Here is a 19,466-nt window from a genome sequence, read left to right as displayed (position 1 = left end):
CTTTGACTTCACTATGGAAAGGTACACATAAAATCTGTTTCTGATTCATTCTATCATCTGATGTTAACAGTACTGTCAGGGATTTAACTGTGGCATGTGGGGACTAATTATTTAAAATTTCATTTGAAGTATTTGCTATAATTTTTTGTCTGCATATGTGCAGATGCCTAGAAGTTTAGACTTCACTTTCACCTTTAATCAGGTAAAAATCACAACTATAATTTAGAGACATAGTTTAATTTGGACTTCTGGTCCTGATCAGACAGATAAATTAAGCTGGAGATTTTACTTTTATCCCAACCCAGTTAACATCTATATTTCAGAAGTATGAGGCTCCTTCCTAAGGCATCTCCTTAAATCTTGCCACCTCCCTAATTCTACTACAGTCTTATTTCTATTCCCCCACAGCTTTCATCACTTCTCTAACTCATGGAGTGATTCTCCAATCAACAGATCTTCCTGCCTGCTGGCTTATGCCCTTGATGTCCATTTTTGGGTAGGTTTGGAGGTGCACTCCACAATGTTAGATCTACATGGCAGGGGTAAAACTGCCTTGGGGAGCTATGGTTACAAGGGCTTCAATCAAATTGGAAGAGGCTTCAGTCATCCTTTGATTTGTACTGTGAGTACTGGTTGCAAGCTGGCCTGTTAAGTGTATGTTGTGTTGCCATAGCAAAGGCCTAGGAAAATTTGAAGAAAAAAAACCCTGAACTGTTAATTTTTGTAATTTATTTAAAAATGAACAAAATGGTTATTAGAATCCAAAGATATTCTAAAAACAATTCTACTCTTGGGAAATATTATGTGTACTCAAGTTTGCACTTAAGCTGGAGAATGTTTTGAGACCATTTAGTTTTAAAAATAGCTTGATCTCGATCCTTACACAAAAGAAACATTACGACTTTGTGTCATTATTTGAGATAGCTAAGGATTGATGTTGAAAGTTTATTCAGTCTATAGTAAGCTGATGTCATGTCAATAAATTTTGTTTGGGGATGTTGGTATTTTCGATCTAATTAGTTAAAATCTTTAAGCAGACAAAATAGTAAACCCTCTTATTTGTGTTAGATTTTGAACACCTGTATTCTATGTTTTCTTTAATTATTAGTCAGAGGTAAGCCAGATTATTTCATACTAAATGAAAATTAAAGCACTTTGGCCATTTATTTTCTCAACAGATCTAATACTAAGTTAAAAAAAAGTATGACTACTATTAGTTAATCTACCATTTATGCTGTTTTATACATTTTATGAGAAACTTCTGTATCACAAAGGGAAATATTCTGTTAAGATTCAGTAAATTCTTAACCTTTACATTTTTCGTTTCTTAGATTTGAAAACAACACTTTTAGATATTTTATTTTTACTTGGGTTTGTTTAAACTACTTTCTTTTTAAATTATTTTAAACATGGAACGCTTCATAAATTTGTGTGTCATCCTTGCACAGGGGCCATGCTAATTTTCCCTGTATTGTTCCAATTTTAGTATATGTGCTGCTGAAGTGAGCACTAAAAGACTTTCTTTAAGCAAGTGTAGTTTTTTAAAGATTGAGCTCACTGGCTCAACTCTTGATGTGTGAATATAGTTGAGTTTACAAAAAATGTTTAATCATATATGACCACTGGGGGCTAACAGTATAAACTTATTCTTGTTAAACTTGTTTGGGTTAAATAGTAAGTGAATTCTAAGCAATTTCTAAGGTTTTTGTTTAGCACACAAGAACACTTCTGTTACAGATGATCTCTGACAGAAAATGTTATTTTGGGATTTATAGATTATAAAAGGAAAAGTTAGATCACTTGGAAAAACCTAACTCATGTTCAGTAACTTGAGTATAGAATTTATACCAGTTTATCTTCAATAAGGAACCTACATGAATTTAATCAGTTATCTGTAGTTTTTGCAAGGCATTAGAAAAAATTTCACAATTACAGGGGACTGAAAATGGGATTTCAACCAGCTAGTCTAGTTGTTGAATGTCCAGTCAAATTATACATAGTCCTTTGTGAACTTATTTGTTTGTGAAGGAAGTTCACTTTTTGTGTACATACGTGTATATTTCCTTGTGTAATATAAAGCAGATGGTTATTAGCAGTATTTTAGTTCTTTCAAGTTATAAATTATTCAATTGCTAGACATCACAGAAATTAGTATATTTAAGAATTTATTACAAAGCTCCTCTACAACTTTTAAAGGTGAGAGGGTCTATTATGATTTTTTATAAAATCAAACAGCATGATTTAGAACGTCGGTCTTCTACTTAAAATGTGTCTATATTCATGGTATTTCCATTCAGTGTAGATGGTAAGGAAAACATCTAGTCATTAAAGATTTACTTTTAGCAGATTCCAGAACACTACTTACAATGGGGTTTCAGTGACTAGAAATCTTGAAGGTTTATGATTACATCAAATTGAGCCTGTACTAATATCGAAATATCTGCTCTTACGTTCTGCTTTATCCCTTGGGATTACCTTCTAAGGTTTGGTCACACCAGCAAACTGAAACAGATCTTAATGTAAATAAAGAATTTATACTAGTATTACTCATCTGTGTTACAGTATTTTGGAAATTGTTTCAGGTGTCATCTAGTCTTTCATGGGTGTGTTTAGTTACAAGTGTTATGCTTATGTTTTCATACTTAATATCAAGCTTTCTTTGTACCTTACAAGATAGTAATTTTGGTTCTAAAAAAACAAGCAAACTTCATTTTTGTAGTATCCAGAAATTACCTGGAGTCAATATTTTTATTCGCCTTGTAGAACTTGTGATCCACACATCACCCATTTATATTAGTGGCAAAATTATCTGCTAAAATCTAACTGTAAGAAAGGCTTACCTTCTGTCATCAAGTGATTGTATCATCCTGGATCGCCATTTCCAAGGAACTAGCCTTTCTTAAGTGTCTGTGTTCTAAAACTTCTAGTATATTTATAGAACTTAGAAAAAAATGTTACATTATTCAGAGTAGCAAGTCTTACTGGAGTACTTATATTTATTTTCCTTTTTTTTTTTTTAAGTTTAAAAGTAGTAATTAAACCTATATTTTGTGATTGTTTCCTGGTCTGTGTTTTGAAATTCTTTTCCTTCTGTTTTCCTCATGAAGATGTTTCAGATACTGAACTTGTTTAGACATTGAATGACTTTGTTAAAGGCACAATTAATCACATTGGTTGTACTCTGAAGACAGACTTCTTAAAAAAAAAAAAATAAACAATTTAAAACAATGTGGTGATTATAGATTAATGTAATATACTGCCACCCTTATAAGCCACAACATATAACAGATCACAAAAGTGCTTTCACCAAGTTACAACCCTAAAACCTTACCTTCTTACATCATCTAAGTAACTGCAAATAAATTTCTCCTCAAGGAATCAGTGCAGTCTTCTTTTTCCTTTTAAAACTTAGCTGGAGTTACTTAAACTAATTCTCAATACCATTCTGAAAGTATAAATATACTGTTTAGAATACAGAAAATGCTAAGAAAGTACAAAGACTTTAGTATATTTTTTTCATTTTCATGATTCAAGTAGAAAATAGTGCCAAGTACGTATTATTACACATGGTAAATGAAATGAAAATGTTTAGAATGTAATTCACTAGGCCTTTTGCTGTACTGGATTTCACAGGTGAAAAGATTTCTCTAAGAGTTTTGAACTTTTTAGTGTCTTCTCACATACTTTAGTGTAAACACTGTAAACTTAACATCTGTATTAATGCTACCTTTTTTAGGATTAATGATTAATGAGGTAGAAGATACTTCAGTTAAATTCTCAGACACATAATTGTGTATTAACCTTTTTGAAAGGCATTTTCAACGAACACTGGTGGTGTTTTCAGGAAATTACCGAATACCCACACACAAATGCAGATATTGATGAAGTAGGGTATTTGTACATTTGCTTTTTTTCAATCATTCAATTTTATGAACATGGAGTCTAGACAGATTTCAAAATAAAGACCATTTATAGAACAGGACCATTTTAACGTTTACAATTTAATAAATCTCTTCATTGCAGACATGTATGGCTGTTCGGTAGTATTCAGAAACATCACAGTAATGGCAGTTTTCTCAATTGGTGTGTAGTCCTCGATAATTATATATGAAATTGCTGTCAAACCAGTAAGACTGCATTTATACATCCATCATTTTCAGGATTGTTGGTAACCTGGGCATATTTTCCTAAGGAAAACAAAACCAAAAAAGGGAAAAGGGAGGGTTGTTAGCTAATAAAAATTAATTTTAAAGAATATAACTTTTGCCCCCCCTTTTTTTCTGTCTTAATACAGGGTTTCACTCTTATTCCCCAGGTTGCAGTGCGGTGGTGTGATCTCGGCTCACTGTAACCTTTGCCTCCTGGGCTCAAGCGATTCTCCTGACTCAGCCTTCTGAGTAGCTGGGACCACAGGCACACGCCACTGCCTGGCTAATTTTTTTGTTTTTGTATTTTGTAGAGATGGGGTTTTGCCATGTTACCCAGGGTGGTCTCGAACTCCTGAGCTCAAATGATCTGCCTGCCTTGGCCTCCCAAAATGCTGTGATTATAGGCTTGAGCCACTGCGCCCAACCATGCCTAGAATATTACTAATTACCACTTTTAATAAGTAAGAAATGAACTGTAAAGGATAAATGAGATTTTACAAAATTCAGTCATTTAAGAACGAGTTCTGAATACAATTTTCATATAAATAGTGTTTTTGCAAATAATGGTCAGCTCCATGTTATTAGTACACTGCATTAACAGGCTTTTGTGGATTGACCTAAGCATTGTCACTTTTTCACATAATTATTCCCTGAAAATGTATCAAGTTTTAAATGAGTTTCAAGTCAAGGTAACAACGTATCTTAAAACTGAGGTCAGCTGACATGAGGTATAAGCCAATCACTGAAGAAGTTGTAGTGTGTATTCTTCCCTTTCAAAGAAGTTGGATCTGGTAGTTGGATCTGGTACTAAAGGTGGAAAACTAAGCAAATGAGGGCGTTTAAAATTAGTGCATGACACGTTTCTGTTTTATTACTGATCTATTGCGATTACACGTTTGTTGTATGCCTCCCTTCCTCTGCTCATGGTTAATTTATTCTATTTACAATTTTTTTTAAGTTATAACTTCGAAGGCATCTGCTTCCCTTGTAATAAACAATTTTTATTAAAAAGGATCAGAATATCTTAATTTTACTTATTTTTGAGACGGAGGCTTGCTCTGTCTCCCAGGCCAGAGTGCAGTGGCATGGTCTCAGCTCACTGCAAGCTCCAGGTTCAAGCGATTCTCCCGCCCCAGCCTCCCGAGTAGCCGGGATTACAGGCACTCGCAACCATGCCTGGCTAATTTTTTTGTATTTTTAGTAGAGACGGGGTTTTGTCATGTTGACCAGGCTGGTCTCCAATTCCAGTCTCAAGTGAACTGCCTGCCTTGGAATCCCCAAGTGCTGGGATTACAGGTGTCAGCCACTGCGCCCGGATAGCAAGGGGGCTTTTTAAAGCCTGGAAACTTCTACGTGATTTCTGGGAGGTCAGGAGAATCCCATTAACAGAATGAACTAAACTGTGTTAAATCAGTTTCAATTATTATTACTTTTTGAGACAGAGTCTCGCTCTGTCATCCAGGTTGGAGTGCAATGGCACGACTGCAGCTCACTGCAACCTCCGCCTCCCAGATTCAAGCGATTCCCCTGCCTCAGCCACCCAAGCAGCTGGAATTACAGGCGTGGGCCACCACACCTGGCTAATTTTTGTATTTTTAGTAGAGATGGGGTTTCACCATGTTGGCCAGGCTGGTCTTGAACTCCTGGCCGCAGATGATCTGTCTGCCTCAGCCTCCCAAAGTGCTGGAATTACAGGCTGAACCACCACTCCTGGCAGTTTCAATTAGTTATCAGTTTACCTGTGTGGGACAGATAGTTCTATTTCTTTAAATTTAATAGGTATTTTCTCTTAATGTTAGCATGTAAATATAAGAAGTATTTACACAATGTTTGTAAACTTATGGCAAAAGAAATTTTTTCATACAGAAAACATCTTAAGTCATTGGCTAATACTTCGTGTCAGCTGACCTCGCTTTTAAAATATGTTTGATACATGCCTCCCTTGCTCTGCTCATGGTTAATTTATTCTATTTTCTTACAATATTTCTTAGTTATAACTTTGCCTCTGCTTCCCTTATAATAATTTTTATTACAAAGGTTAAAAAAAATTTTTTTTTTGAGAATGGAGTCTTGCTCTATCTCCCAGTCTGGAGTGTAGTGGCACAATCTCAGCTCGTTGCAAACTCCACCTCCCGAGTTCAAGTGATTCTCCTGCCTCAGCCTCCCAATGGCAGAGATTACAGGTACTTGCCATCACACCTGGCCAATTTTTTTGTATTTTTAGTAGAGACGGGTTTTGCCATGTTGTCCAGGCTGGTCTCAAACTCCTGACCTTAGGTGATCCACCCCCTTCAGCCTCCCAAAGTGCTGGGATTACAGGCGTGAGCTGCTGCGCTTGGCCAAAAAGGATCAAAATAAATCTAACAGAATGTATTACACCTTAGGTAACTAAAACTAGTAAGCTAAATTTTAAAACAATTGTATTTATAACTACTTTTTCTATAAGGTATTTTTTACTAAAGATTTACATCTGATTTACATTGTTTTAACTTAGCTCTACTGCATTAAAAAAATTTGCTGTGTATTTTAATACATCAACTTGAAGAGTATTTCTGTTAGTACTGCAGAACAGCAACAGCCCTGTATTCAAAAATTCACTTACCCCAAATAACTTTGCCTCCTTGCGTCACAAGGCCCAATTCGCTCACATTTACCTCAATGACAGTACCTTTGGTAATAACACCCAAAGTTGTATACAGTGGGGATGAGGGATTCTTCTTTACACCAAGTATCGGCAGGCAAAAGGTGGCTTTCAGTTCAGGATGTGTTACATGGGCTTTCTTGAACCGCAAGCCCTAGTAAGTCAAACACAACATAAGAATGTTCACGTCCAAAATGTTAACAGTGATAAGTAGTGGTCGTTTTGCTTATCTTTTCAACCATCTCCAAAAAACTATGGTTGCATAATGTCATCTTAAAGCAGCTAATAAAATATGTTCTACAAAGTAAAAACCTGATGGTTACAGTATAAATATGTGGGGCAAACACCCACACATATACCTAAGATTTTTTTTTTTTGAGACAGGGTCTTGCCCAGTTGCCCAGGCCAGAGTGCAGTGGCATGACTTGACTTGCTGCATCCTGGGCTTCTTGGGCTCAAGACATCCTCCCACCTCAGGCTCCTGAGTAGCTGGGACTACAGGCACACACCACCATGCCTAGCTAATTTTTGTGGTTTTTTTGTAGAGATGGGGTTTCGCCATGTTGCCTGCTGGTCTTGAACTCCTAGGCTCTCAACCTATCCACCCACCTCAGCCTCCCGAAGTGCTGGGATTACAGGCCACCACAGCTAGCCTCCGAAGAGTTTTTTTTTTTTTTGCCCTGTAACAGCTACCTAGCAACATACTCAGATTTTTACTGTCTAGTCATCTACACTTAGACTTACTAAGGACTTTACATATACCAGGCCACTATGCTAGCTCACAACTGGCTCACGTAAACACAATAACCTCACAACAAACACATCTCTCTCTCTCCTGTTTTTGAATGATGTAACAAGGATCAGCAGGTTAAATGACTTGTTTCCAGATTAAACGGTGAGTGGTAAACAGAATCAAACCTAAATATCCTGATTCCAAGTCTTTATATACCTCAGCTACCTTCCATGATGAAAAAAGGAGTGGATTGTTAGCTTTCTTTAGGTTGATGGTAATATGAGACTGGAGAAGGCCCAGAGAGGTCTTTGTTACAGAAACTGGTTATGGAATCACCCAGTCACCTAATAGGGTCTTTTAGGGTGTAGTACTTCAAACATCACAACATTCTGCAGTCTTGATTTTTGTGTGTATGGGGATGGGGAGAAAACAACACTAAATCAGTTTCTTAGTAACAGATTCATTAATGAAGCTCGTAAGAAACTGACACCATTCAGGATGCCATCTGATTAATTCATAATGACAAATCTGTGAAACTACAGAAAACCTAGAGTAGCCTGACTTGTATATTCTCTCCCTGTAGAACTGGTAAGGCTACAAAAATATATTCAGAATATGAATATGAAACCAAAACAAGTCGATTCCATGATATAATCCAGAGGTGGGCAAACACTTTGTGTAAAGAACCCAAAAGGGAAACATTTTAGGCTTTGCCAGGCCATATGGCCTCTGTTACAACTGTTCAATTCTGGGGGTGGGGGTTATACAATATGTAAATGAACAGGCATGGCTGTGTTCCATTAAAACTTTATTTACAGAAACAGGCTGTTTGCCAATATTTTAATCTATTAGAAATTACTCAGGTTGGCCGGGCGCGGTGGCTCATGCCTGTAATCCCAGCACTTTGGGAGGCTGAGGCGGGCAGATCACAGAGATCGAGACCATGCTGGCTAACATAGTGAAACCCCATCTCTACTAAAATACAAAAAAATTAGCCAGGCATGGTGGCGGGCGCCTGTAGTCAGTCCCAGCTACTGCGGAGGCGGAGCTTGCAGTGAGCTGAGATCGTGCCACTGCACTCCAGCCTAGGCGACAGAGGGAGACTCCGTCTCAAAAACAAAAAAAAAAATTAGGTTGAACACTAGGATTTGGGCATGTTGCAACTTTCTTCTCTCTGATACTTTGTTTTTTTGAGGCTGTGTATCTAACAGAGAATAGTTCAGTCTCTTTGAAGGGATTTTGCAAAAATACATCTTCAATTATGTTTCTCCCCAGGGGTGGGGAAGTTTGGGGTCATATTACTATTGCTGCCTTCAACAGAAATTAAGCTATATTAAATTACCTTCCTTTTTTCAAAGATTTTCTTTTCCTTTTTTTTTTTTTGAGAGAGTCTTGCTGTGTCCCCCAGGCTGGAGTGCAGTGGCGTGATCTCTGCTCACTGCAAGCTCTGCCTCCCAGGTTCATGCCATTCTCCTGCCTCAGCCTCCCAGGTAGCTGGGACTACAGGCGCCCACCACTATGCCCGGCTAATTTTTTGTATTTTTTTTTCATTAGAGACGGGATTTCAGTGTTAGCCAGGATGGTCTCGATCTCCTGACCTCGTGATCCGCCCGTCTCGGCCTCCCAAAGTGCTGGGATTACAGGCTCGTGCCTGGCTTTTCAATGATTTTCAACAGCATTTGGATACTTTCCTTACCAAACTGAAACTGACTCTTACAAAACAGTCCTAGTCAAGTTTTCGAACTGTTGTCAAAGACAAGAAGTGTTTTGAGACCTAGACAATATTAGGCATATAGCAGATCACTAGTTGAATGAGGAAAATATAAAGAAAATGAAGATTCTAATATGTTTAAAAGTCAGAATTTACTGACAATGTCTTATGACACTACTTTTTCAAATCTCTTATGAAGCTGAAAATATATATATATATTTTTTTGAGATGGATTTTTGCTCTTCTTGCTTAGGCTGGAGTGCAGTGGTGTGATCTCGGCTCACTGCAACCTCTGCCTCCCAGGTTCAAGTGATTCTCCTGCCTTAGCCTCCCTAGTAGCTGGGATTACAGGCGCCCGCCACCACACCCAGCTTGCTTTTTGTATTTTTTGGTAGAGATAGGGTTTCACTACGTTGGCCAGGCTGGTCTTGAACTCCTAACCTCAGGTGATTCACCCACCTCAGCCTCCCAAAGTGCTGGGATTCCAGGTGTGAGCCAGTGCACCCGGCTGAAGATTCTTAACTAGTGGGAAAAGTACTAAATAACTTATATCACTAACTTAAAATAACAAAAATAGCGTAAAAATCTTCCAATCTGTTCCACATCAATTTAAAGAATTTCAGGAAATTATAACGTTCTTGATCCAATTTAACAAAGTGAACTAATATTTCAGTCATTACACTCTTCCAAGGACTTACCATTGGCCTGATAAATCTTTCATATTTAGGTGGTTTTCTTGTAAAGCCATCTCCAACAAAGCACACTTTAGTAACCATCCTCTTCCATGCTTTCTTCTTTTTCTTGCCTGTTCGAATAACTTTTAATACTTCTGTTTCTCCCTGGGCACGTACTTTAGGCAGAGGGACTTCCCATTTTCCCTAAAAATATGCCACAGTTAAAAGTTTATATTGTTATTAAAGGACAATGAGAATAAGTCAAGTATGTTTTAGTTGTACAAAGCAGTAGATCTATTTTTTTTGCTTAACCATCTTTGGCTCAACTGTTATTCTAGAGTTCTGTATTGTCTCCTCATAAGCTGCAAATTAAACAGAACAAGTTTATATATCATGGGTACATTAAATAAATGGTTGACTTAAGCTAAAAATCTTATTGCTGTGTTATGGGTGGGAAAATACCACCTGTAATGTGGTGGTGATTTTTTATTTTTTTTTATTTTTTATTTTTTGAGATGGAGTCTCGCTCTGTTGCTCAGGCTGGAGTGCAGTAGTGCGATCTTGGCTCACTGCAACCACTGCCTCCTGGGTACGAGCAATTCTCTTGTCTTACCCTCCCGAGTAGCTGGGACTACAGATACACACCACCACACCCAGCTAATTTTTGTATTTTTAGTACAGGTGGGGTTTCACCATATGGTCAGGCTGGTGGTCTTGAACTCCTGACCTCAGGTGATCCACCTGCCTCGGCTTCCCAAAGTGCTGGGATTACAGGCGTGAGCCACTGTGCCCAGTCGATGGTGACTTCTATAAGCAGTGTATGTGTTTACTAATGTTTAATAGCATAACATTGGACGAGTGTTTCCACCTCTTAATATGTCTGTATTTCTTCCTGAAATGGATTTGTAGATTACATTAATAGTAAGACAAAGTCCTCACCAGATGTTTTATGCCTCCCTTGAGTGCAAATTCTATGAAAAAAACTGAAGTAGTGTAAGGCAGTAGAAAGAATTCTTTAAATATAGATTCTTTTATCTGGATTTCTGCTAATCTATTCACAGGTGTTTTAAAAAGCCACATTTTTTGTGATAACTCAGTTTTCCACCATTCTGCTTTTGAACCAATTTTGGCACTACAGGACAGCACAAAGAAGCATTTGTATTTTCCTTTATGATTGCACAGCATTGTGGGTTTTCAAACAGGAAGACAAATATTGAATTTGAAATTCACTCCTTATCAGCTTTTTAATTTCATGTCATTCTAATAATTTTTTTAAAACTTAAATTTTAAAACCTTATGATGAGAAAGCAAGTTTTTTTATTACTAAATTTTACAAAGACTTCAACATCTAAATAGTGGGAATAATAGCTGTACTTCATGTTTGAAATTAAACCAAGAAACAAGAACCTCAAATTTGAATTTAAGTAATTCTCCTAAACAAAACAAAGACTTCAATTGTTACTGCTTACCGCCTTCTCTTTTCGTTTCTGTTTAATCATATTGGAAAGTACTTTAGCTCGAGACTGTCCCTCTCTGTCCAGCAGATAGGCAGGTACTGCTCCCTGTGGAGTCTTTTCATCATTCTTTTGTTTGGTGTTTCTCTTTTCATGCATCTTGATACTACCAAGAAGGAAAAAAGATTCAAAATTATCTGTTTTAATAATGATGACTCAAAAGATGTTAATTTGTTATGACAAATAAATGAGACCACTTACGTCTTTTTCATTTGTATTTTTTCAGCATGGCGCTGTTTATGGTAAAGCTTAGCCTTCAGACCAATCATTTTCTTTGCCTTCTTTGAACGTTCATGAGCCTCTCGACTTTCCTTCTTTCTCTTTTTCTCATGGTAATCCAAACGGTATCCATAGCGTTTACGGTGTAATTCAATATATTCGTTCTGTGGCTATAATGATGCAAGAAATGTTATTTTAGTTTTTAAAAGTACTGACAATTATTCTAAAATGCTTGCTTGTACACAGCATAAAGATCCTGTTTCATCCAAATGTTCACTTACTTGAATGATTATTGCACCATTAAGTCTATTCACATGATGTAAGCTAAATTTTGATCTTGAATGATATGAGGCATCAGGGCTTACATTTCTAATAATCTCAGTAGGGAGTGTTCCAAAATCTACTGGACCACAAAAGGGATGAACTGATTACAGTATCTTTTTTCCTTGACATAATTTGCTTTTTAAATAACATCTTCATTTCACATTAAAAAAATTTGTCAGTTTTATTGAAGCATAATTTACACACAGTAAAACCTGTCCTTTTTAGGCATACAGTTCTAAGTTTATTTTTTCCCCCTTTTCTTTTTTGAGACAGAGTCTCGCTCTGTCACCCAGGCTGGAGCGCAGTGGTGCGATCTCTGCTCACTGCAAGCCCCGCCTCTCGGGTTTAAGCCATTCTCCAGCCTCAGCCTCCGGAGAAGCTGGGACTACAGGCGCGCCCGCCACCGCACCAGGCTAATTTTTTGTATTTTTAGTGGAGATGGGGTTTCACCGTGGTCTCGATCTCCTGACCTCGTAATCCGCTCGCCTCAGCCTCCCAAAGTGCTGGGATTACAGGCGTGAGCCACCGCGAAGTTCTACGTTTTTACTACACAGTTCTGTAACCACCACAATCAAAATAGAGAATTTCCATTTCCCCCTAAAATTCCCTATGTCGCTTTGAAGTCAATCCTCTTTTCCAACCCTCAATTTGATACCTATCCCTAGTTTTGCCTTTCCCAGAAAGAAACAGGGATCAACAGTAGTACATAGCCTTTTGAATCTGGTTTGGGATTCACCCAATTTGTTGCAGGTATAGGTACTTCAATTCTGTTTATTGTTGAGTAGTATGCTATTGTATGGATATACCACTGTTTCACTGACCAGTTGATAGGTATCTGGGTTGTTCCCAGTTTTGGGTGATTACGAATAAATCTGCAATAAACTGCATGCAAGTCTTCATGTGGAGACGTGTTTACTGCCAGACCGTTTTCCAAAGTGCATTATTTTTCATTTCACCAGCAATGTATGGGATGCTTTTTGCATTTTAGACACGTTTTATTTTAAACACGAGGCCAGGCGTGTCTATTCGTATTTTAAGGCTGCAAAAATAAAAATGATACAAAACCAAGTCCCGCACAGAGAACAGTGTTAGGCAACAAATAGCAAGCCATGCTGCTACCAACTGCTATCACATAAACTTTGCAGCAATCACATGAAGGGTGTATGGAATGCCACTTCGCAAAGAAAGGCAAGATAGAGACTAACAGAAAGAGCAAGGATCTGGCAGTTAGATCTGGGCCGTTAAGTCCGGCTTCGCAATTCATTAGCTGTCTGGTCTTTGGCAAGGACCCCTTCATTTTGACGCCTTCAGTTTCCTCAACAGTAAAATGAAAGGGGTGGGATTAACATCTAAGATTGTACAAAGCACAACCATATTCCCATTAGGCTCTGGTGCTGATAACCACGCTTGTGGTGAAATCAGTAATTTTTAGTGCTCTTAGCGGTGGATCAAAAAGAAAAAAGACAGGGTAAAATCTTGCTCCAAAGCTTGTGTTCTGGCAAATACCCTCTGTGTCTCGAATGTGAAGCTGTTTTTACTCCTCAGAGCCCACCCCATGGAGTCCACCATCCTTTTCCCTTAGCAGTTCTCATTTCCGCCTACCACCGCTCACCCCCTGCCCCAGCGCCCCAGAGCCCTCAGGTCCCACTAACTCAAACTGTATGTCGCGGGCGTCCGACGCATCCTCCTTACCATGGTGACGGCCGCAGGGCCGCCAGGAGCAGCCCCTGGGGTTCGAAAACGCTCTCAATTTTCGCGTCTCAAAAGACCCACAAGCCCACGCCACGCAGGCCGGGACAGGAAAGGGTCACCCTTTAAAACGGCCGAGTGAAGAGCAAGAACCACGCAGCGGTTCCGAGCCTCCGTTTTCTGCTTTTAGGCTAGGAGGACGGAAGTTGCTGGCAGGCGGCATTTGGCCGGTACACCGCCGGAAGTGTGGAGGTGTGGCTGCTTGAGGCGGCAGAGCGGAAAAATCCTAGCTTCATTTCCTTTAGGTACAAGGCCGTTTGTCTAGGCTGGTGTCGAGACTTGAGGCCTTTGCAGACTTTGGCGCGGCTCGCGCCTCCTGCTTCAACAGCCCAGCGGTGACGAGCTGGCCTGCGGCACGCGGCCTAATGCCAGGTGAGTAATGCTCCGAGCTGTGAGACATTGCACGCCTGTGACCCTGTGCCGCGCTGGGTATTGCTGACCTTCCAGGCTGCGACAGACACAGCCAGCCACGGAGGAGGACAACAAGGCCTCCGGACTCCCTTCGGTGTTCGCTCAATATGGAAGTTTTTCTCTGTCATTCGGCGAGGGCGACTCATCTTTGTTCCGGTCACTCTGTGTAATGTGTGCACGATTGTGAAGGATGCTGAGGAATGAAAACTTAGTGTACAGAAAAATAGAACTACTGGGCTTTCGCAACTGTTAGAAAAGACGAAGATAACATTCTGTTTTTTTGGAGGTACAGGACTGATTCCAGAAATTTCTGAGGCATTTTGGTGCACCGAATCAAATGCTGAGTGGGTTTGTATTTAGTGGCCCCCTAGAGGCCAAGAAGTAATTCACTACAAGAAAAAATACGTCTACTTGAATACACTGCCAATTTTACCCTTTTACTGCACAGTTGCAGTAAAGTTCCCTTAATTACTTCACAGCTTGCAACGTGATTCAGTTGATGAACAAAAAGAACTGTACCAAAAGAATACTTTCATTAATTCTTAGTGCTTGGATTTGAGGCAGTATTTTGTTTTTGTTTTTGTGGGTTTTTTTGAGACCGCATCTCGCGCAGTTGCCCAGGCTGGAGTGCAGGGGCGCGAGCGCTGCTCACCGCAGCCTCGACCTCCCGGGATCAAGCGATCCTCCGAGTTCAGCCTCAAAAGTAGCGAGCTATAGGCTCGCGCCACCACGCCTGGCTAATTTTTGTATTTTTTATAGAGACGAGGCTTCACCATGTTGCCCAGGCTGGTCTCGAACTCCTGGGTACAAGCGATCCACCCTCCTCGGCCTCCGAAAGTGTTGGGATTACAGGCGCAAGCCACAGCGCCCGGCTTTGAGGCAGTTTTTGTTTTGTTTTGTTTTGAGACGGAGTTCGCTCTTGTCGCCCAGGCGGGAGTGCAATGGCGCCATGTCATCTCACTGCAACGTCTGCCTCCCGGGTTCAAGCGATTCTCCTGGTTCAGCCTCCCAAGTAGCTGGGATTATAGACGCCCGCCACCACACCCGGCTAATTTTTTTGTATTTTTAGTAGAGACGGGGTTTCACCATATTGGCCGGGCTCGTTTCAAACTCCTGACCTCAGGTGATCCACCAGCCTCGGCCTCCCAAAGTGGTGGAATTACAGGCATGAGCCACTGAGCCCGGCCTTTGAAGCAGTTTTTAAGGCTCCATTTTCTAAGGTGATATCATCATTCTCTTTAAAACCAGAAATAATAACTAGCATTTGTATATTTTAGGTACAGTACGTTATATAATCTCTTTGCCTGTAATGCACCCCTCCCGGCGGCCCACCCCCCCACCCCCCGAATTTCCTCCCTCATCTACTTCAGGTCTTTGCTTAAATGTCACTATTTGAATGAGGCCTTCCTTGATCTCTTTACTTCAGTTCTAACTGTCCCAATTCTTTCCTGCTTAATTCTTCTCCACAGCACTTATCATCATAGGAGAGACTGTGTATTGTATTTGTTACTTTTGTTTGTTGTCTCTATCCCCTGACTAGGATAGAGGCAGTATGAGGGCAGAGATTGTTGTCTTTTGTTCACTGCAGTAACGCCAATATCTAGAAAGCAGTGGGTAGACAGACACGTAGTAAATTCTTTTTGAATAAATGGGAAGGAATAGGCTTGGGCGGGGGAGGGCTGGGTTGTGCAAATTATCTTTGTATTTGACAACCACTGAGTTAAAGTAAGAAGAGGAAAATGTCTATTAAATGTCTATTACAGTCGTAACTGTAGAGAGACTATGAGGCCCTGAACTTTGGCATTACCCATGAAGAGGGAATGGATTCAAGGCCGGGCATAGTGGCTCACACCTGTAATCCTAGCACTTTGGGAGGCTGAGGTGGGCAGCTCGCTTGAGGTCAGGAGTTCATGACCACTCTGGTCAATATGGCGAAATTCCGTCTCTACTAAAAATACAAAACTTTAGCCAGGTGTGGTGGCACATGCCTGTAGTTCCAGCTACTTGGGAGGCTGAGGCAGGAGAATCGCTTGAACCCAGGAGGCAGAGGTTGCAGGGAGCTGAGATCGAGCCACTGCATTCCAGCCTGGGTGACCCTGTCTCAAAAAAAAAAAAAAAAAGGAAACAGATTCAAATATGTTTAGGAAATCAAATGAAAGTATTAGATGACTTTCTAAATAAGAGTAGTGAATGTGTCTTAGCTAAAATCCAGAAAAGAACAGACTTAGGAATAGTAATGAGTTTTGACATATCTTCTTAATAACGTGGATCACAATGGTTTAACACAAGCGTGTCTAATCTTTTGGTTTCCCTAGGCCACACTGGAAGAAGAATCGTCTTGGGCTACACATAAAATACACTAACAGTAACCAACAATAGCTGATGAGCTAAAAAAACATCGCAAGAAAAAAAATCTCACAATGTTGGGCTGCATATAAAGCTATCGTGGGCTGCATGTGGCCTGCAGGCCACGGGTTGGACAAACTTGGTTTAACGTGATCTGTTTGTCTCCCCAGCACCCCCAGTCTCAGCTGCGTCCTTAGATTTCTAATGATATTGTACTTGAAACATAGTGAATATTTAGCAAATGTTTTTAAATTAAAGATGCTTAGTTTCTATAATCAGAGAGGAAGAGGACTTTTATATATTTTTTACATGATTTAGTTTTTACATGGTGTGGTAGGAAAATCAGAATATACAAATGAACCAGTAATTTTACTGCCAATTAGAAATTACCAAGTGTGGATTCTTAGTTTTTATACTTAATTCTATTCATTTACATAACAATGCATTTGGTTGATACAGTGTTTTGTAATTTCAATAAGTTGATTTCTAATATATCTCCATGTCTTCCTTTAAACATTACATTAACAAAAAGGGACATTTTAAGCCTAAGAACCATATTTCTCATATTTAATCAGAATTTTCATTTTCTGAATGATGCATTGAATTTTGGTAGCTAAAATATCGTTCCAACTTTTTAAAAGTAATAGATTTTACCTTACATATGTCTAACTTACATATGCCTTGCTGACATGTAATACATAACTTTAGTTTTATAATTTTGTATATTTATTTTTTCAGACAATAACTGTTTGGAGGATCAAAATGTTGAGCAACTTGAGGATATTTGCAGTGAGTCATCAGACAATACCCAGTGTGCATATTAATGTAAGCATTTCTTATAAAATTAAATGTCCTTTAACAGCCTCAGCTACTTTACTGCCTAAAATGCCCAGTATATCTCATCAGCTGTTGATTCCAGACTTAGTTGAGTCATAACCTTTGGAAATCTTCAAGCCAAACTAATTTGAAAGTAATTACCTTAATTTATTAAGAAATATGAGAGGAAATTACCTTAATTTAAAAGTAAAAGAACAGTGGTAGCTAAATGCTGGTCTCATGGAGTACTAAAATGCCAGTTGTTTTTGAAGGAAGGGTACAGTTTTATATCTAAGAATGTCATCACTTAATGTACATCTTTAACAAAAAATGTGCTATGTAATGTTAAGTATCTATAGATTAAGACTCTTATGAAATAAAGTTTCTCTTAACATCAAAGTATAACATAATTGTACAGTGGTTGATAAAACTACTTTTGGCTGACTTCTGCAGAGCTGTTGGAAGCCAACTTCTTGGGTAGTCTGATCTTTGTCTCAGGAACATCGTTTTAGTCTTTAAGCTCTGGTCTGACTCCTGAATCCTCTCCGAAACACTATAAATTATTTTATGAACTATCGCGTCTTCAGTATATTTCAGAGATATTAAACCTCAAACGTAATAATACCCCTTCTATCTAGAGCTAAGTGAGAGATTACTTTAAAGCTTGCTTGGGTTATTTCTTTTTATCTTCAGTGACTTAACAGGGAGTACAATAGTTTCCCCTTATTCATGGTTTTGCTATTAGCTGTTTCAGTTGCTCAAAGTCAACTGTGGTCTGAAAATTAAATGGAAAATTCCAGAAATAATTCATACGTTTTAAATTGTGTGCCATTCTGAGGATTGTGATGAAATCTCATGACATCTCACTTAATCCCACCTGGGAGGTGAGTCATCCCTTTGCCCAGCATATCCACACTGTATACACTCCCCACCCATGAGTCAGTAGCCATCTGGGTTATCAGATTGTGATATTGCTGTGCTAGTGTTCAAGTAGCCTTTATTTTACTTAATCATGGTCCCAGAGCACAAGAGTAGTGATGCTGGAAATTTGGATATGCCAAAGAGAAGCCATAAAGTGTTCCCTTTAAGTGAAAAGGTGAAAATTCTTGGCTTTATAAGGAAAAAAAAAGTCATATGCTGAGGTTGCTAAGATCTATGATAGGAATGAATCTTCTATCCGTGAAATTGTGAAGAAAAGACATTTTGCTAGTTTTACTGTTATACTTCAAACTGCAAAAGTTATGGTCACATTAATGATAAGAGGTTAGTTAAGATGGAAAAGCTATTCAATTTGTGGGCAGAAGACATGAACAGAAACATGTTCTGATGGACAGTAATTAGGTTCAGTACTATCTGAGGTTTCAGGCATCCACTGGGGGTCTTGGAATATACCCCCTGTGGATAGGGTATGACTGCTGTAGTGGAGAACCTGTAACCCTAAGAAGCCTTACCATTTGTCTACAGTTTTTTTTTTTTTTTTTTTTTTTTTGCTACTTTAAAATCACCTGAGCAGCCTTTTGAAGAAGATATATTTCTATATTCCATTTGTGATCTCATTAAGTGGAACAAGGAGTTACCCAGTTTTTCTTCAGTGCTTTGATTGCTGACACTTTCAGACTATGCACTCTGTGACAGACAGTGGGTCTTATCCTAGTCATTATGCAGTGGAAATATTTTCTAAGGATAGTAGCATATTATTGCCAGAAACTTGGTAACTAACCTAGAAATAATATAGATAGCACAGATATGCAGTTCATGAAACACAAAGCAGATTGTGGTGGCCCTAAATCATTACATACACTAACAATTCCAACTATATTGGCAGCTATTAAATGTGTATCTAGTGGTCTGGGCATAAACTGAGGTGGAGAATATTCAGCCTCTACGTGAGAACACGAGAAGGTTAGGTAAGCAGCTAAGGTGGGGGAGGTAGGCTTGGCCTTAAGCAGACCTGCTCTAACTTAGTAATTCTCAGTTGAATGCTACATTGGAGACAACCTGGGAATTTTTTAAAATGCCGCTGCCCAGCTCCTCCAGTTCTCCTCTTCTCTCCCCACCCGTGTCTTCAAGAAGCTTTCCAGATGATTCTAATGTGTAACTACTATAATAAATCCTGAAAACATCTAATGGTTTTAGAGCTCATTGCCCCGCACAGACCTTTCAGCAGATGCAGAGGAAAA

The 19,466-nt window shown here is 39.0% G+C and overlaps 2 protein-coding genes across 5 annotated transcripts in view; one reads left to right on the top strand and one right to left on the bottom strand.

Annotated features, from left to right (window-relative positions):
- Positions 1–3,882: 3,882 nt before the first annotated feature.
- On the bottom strand, positions 3,883–14,029 carry NSA2 (NSA2 ribosome biogenesis factor). Its single transcript, XM_017890575.1, has 6 exons — positions 13,657–14,029; positions 11,623–11,810; positions 11,377–11,527; positions 9,932–10,111; positions 6,751–6,943; positions 3,883–4,187 (listed from the first exon to the last, which is right to left on the bottom strand). The coding sequence occupies exons 1-6, from the start codon at positions 13,657–13,659 to the stop codon at positions 4,120–4,122; spliced, it is 783 nt and encodes a 260-aa protein (XP_017746064.1). The 5' UTR covers positions 13,660–14,029; the 3' UTR covers positions 3,883–4,119.
- The window catches only part of GFM2 (GTP dependent ribosome recycling factor mitochondrial 2), a 51,200-nt gene continuing 45,382 nt past the window's right edge, over positions 13,649–19,466 (top strand). For 3 of the 4 annotated variants that reach the window (XR_001888879.1, XR_001888880.1, XM_017890571.1), the window contains exons 1-2: positions 13,649–14,085; positions 17,209–17,295. Coding sequence is in view for 2 of the 4 variants with exons in the window: in XM_017890571.1 (XP_017746060.1) it covers positions 17,233–17,295 (63 nt within the window). In the remaining 2 variants the exon portion in view is untranslated. Of the gene's footprint in view, positions 14,086–17,205; positions 17,296–18,031; positions 18,171–19,466 lie in introns of those variants that run through there. The other variant, XM_017890572.1, reaches the window with a different exon arrangement.

The sequence above is a fragment of the Rhinopithecus bieti genome, unplaced genomic scaffold (genome assembly GCF_001698545.2).
Source record: "Rhinopithecus bieti isolate Rb0 unplaced genomic scaffold, ASM169854v2 scaffold_18354, whole genome shotgun sequence".
NCBI classification, from domain to species: Eukaryota; Metazoa; Chordata; class Mammalia; order Primates; family Cercopithecidae; genus Rhinopithecus; species Rhinopithecus bieti.
This window is presented reverse-complemented; position numbering and strand designations above follow the sequence as displayed.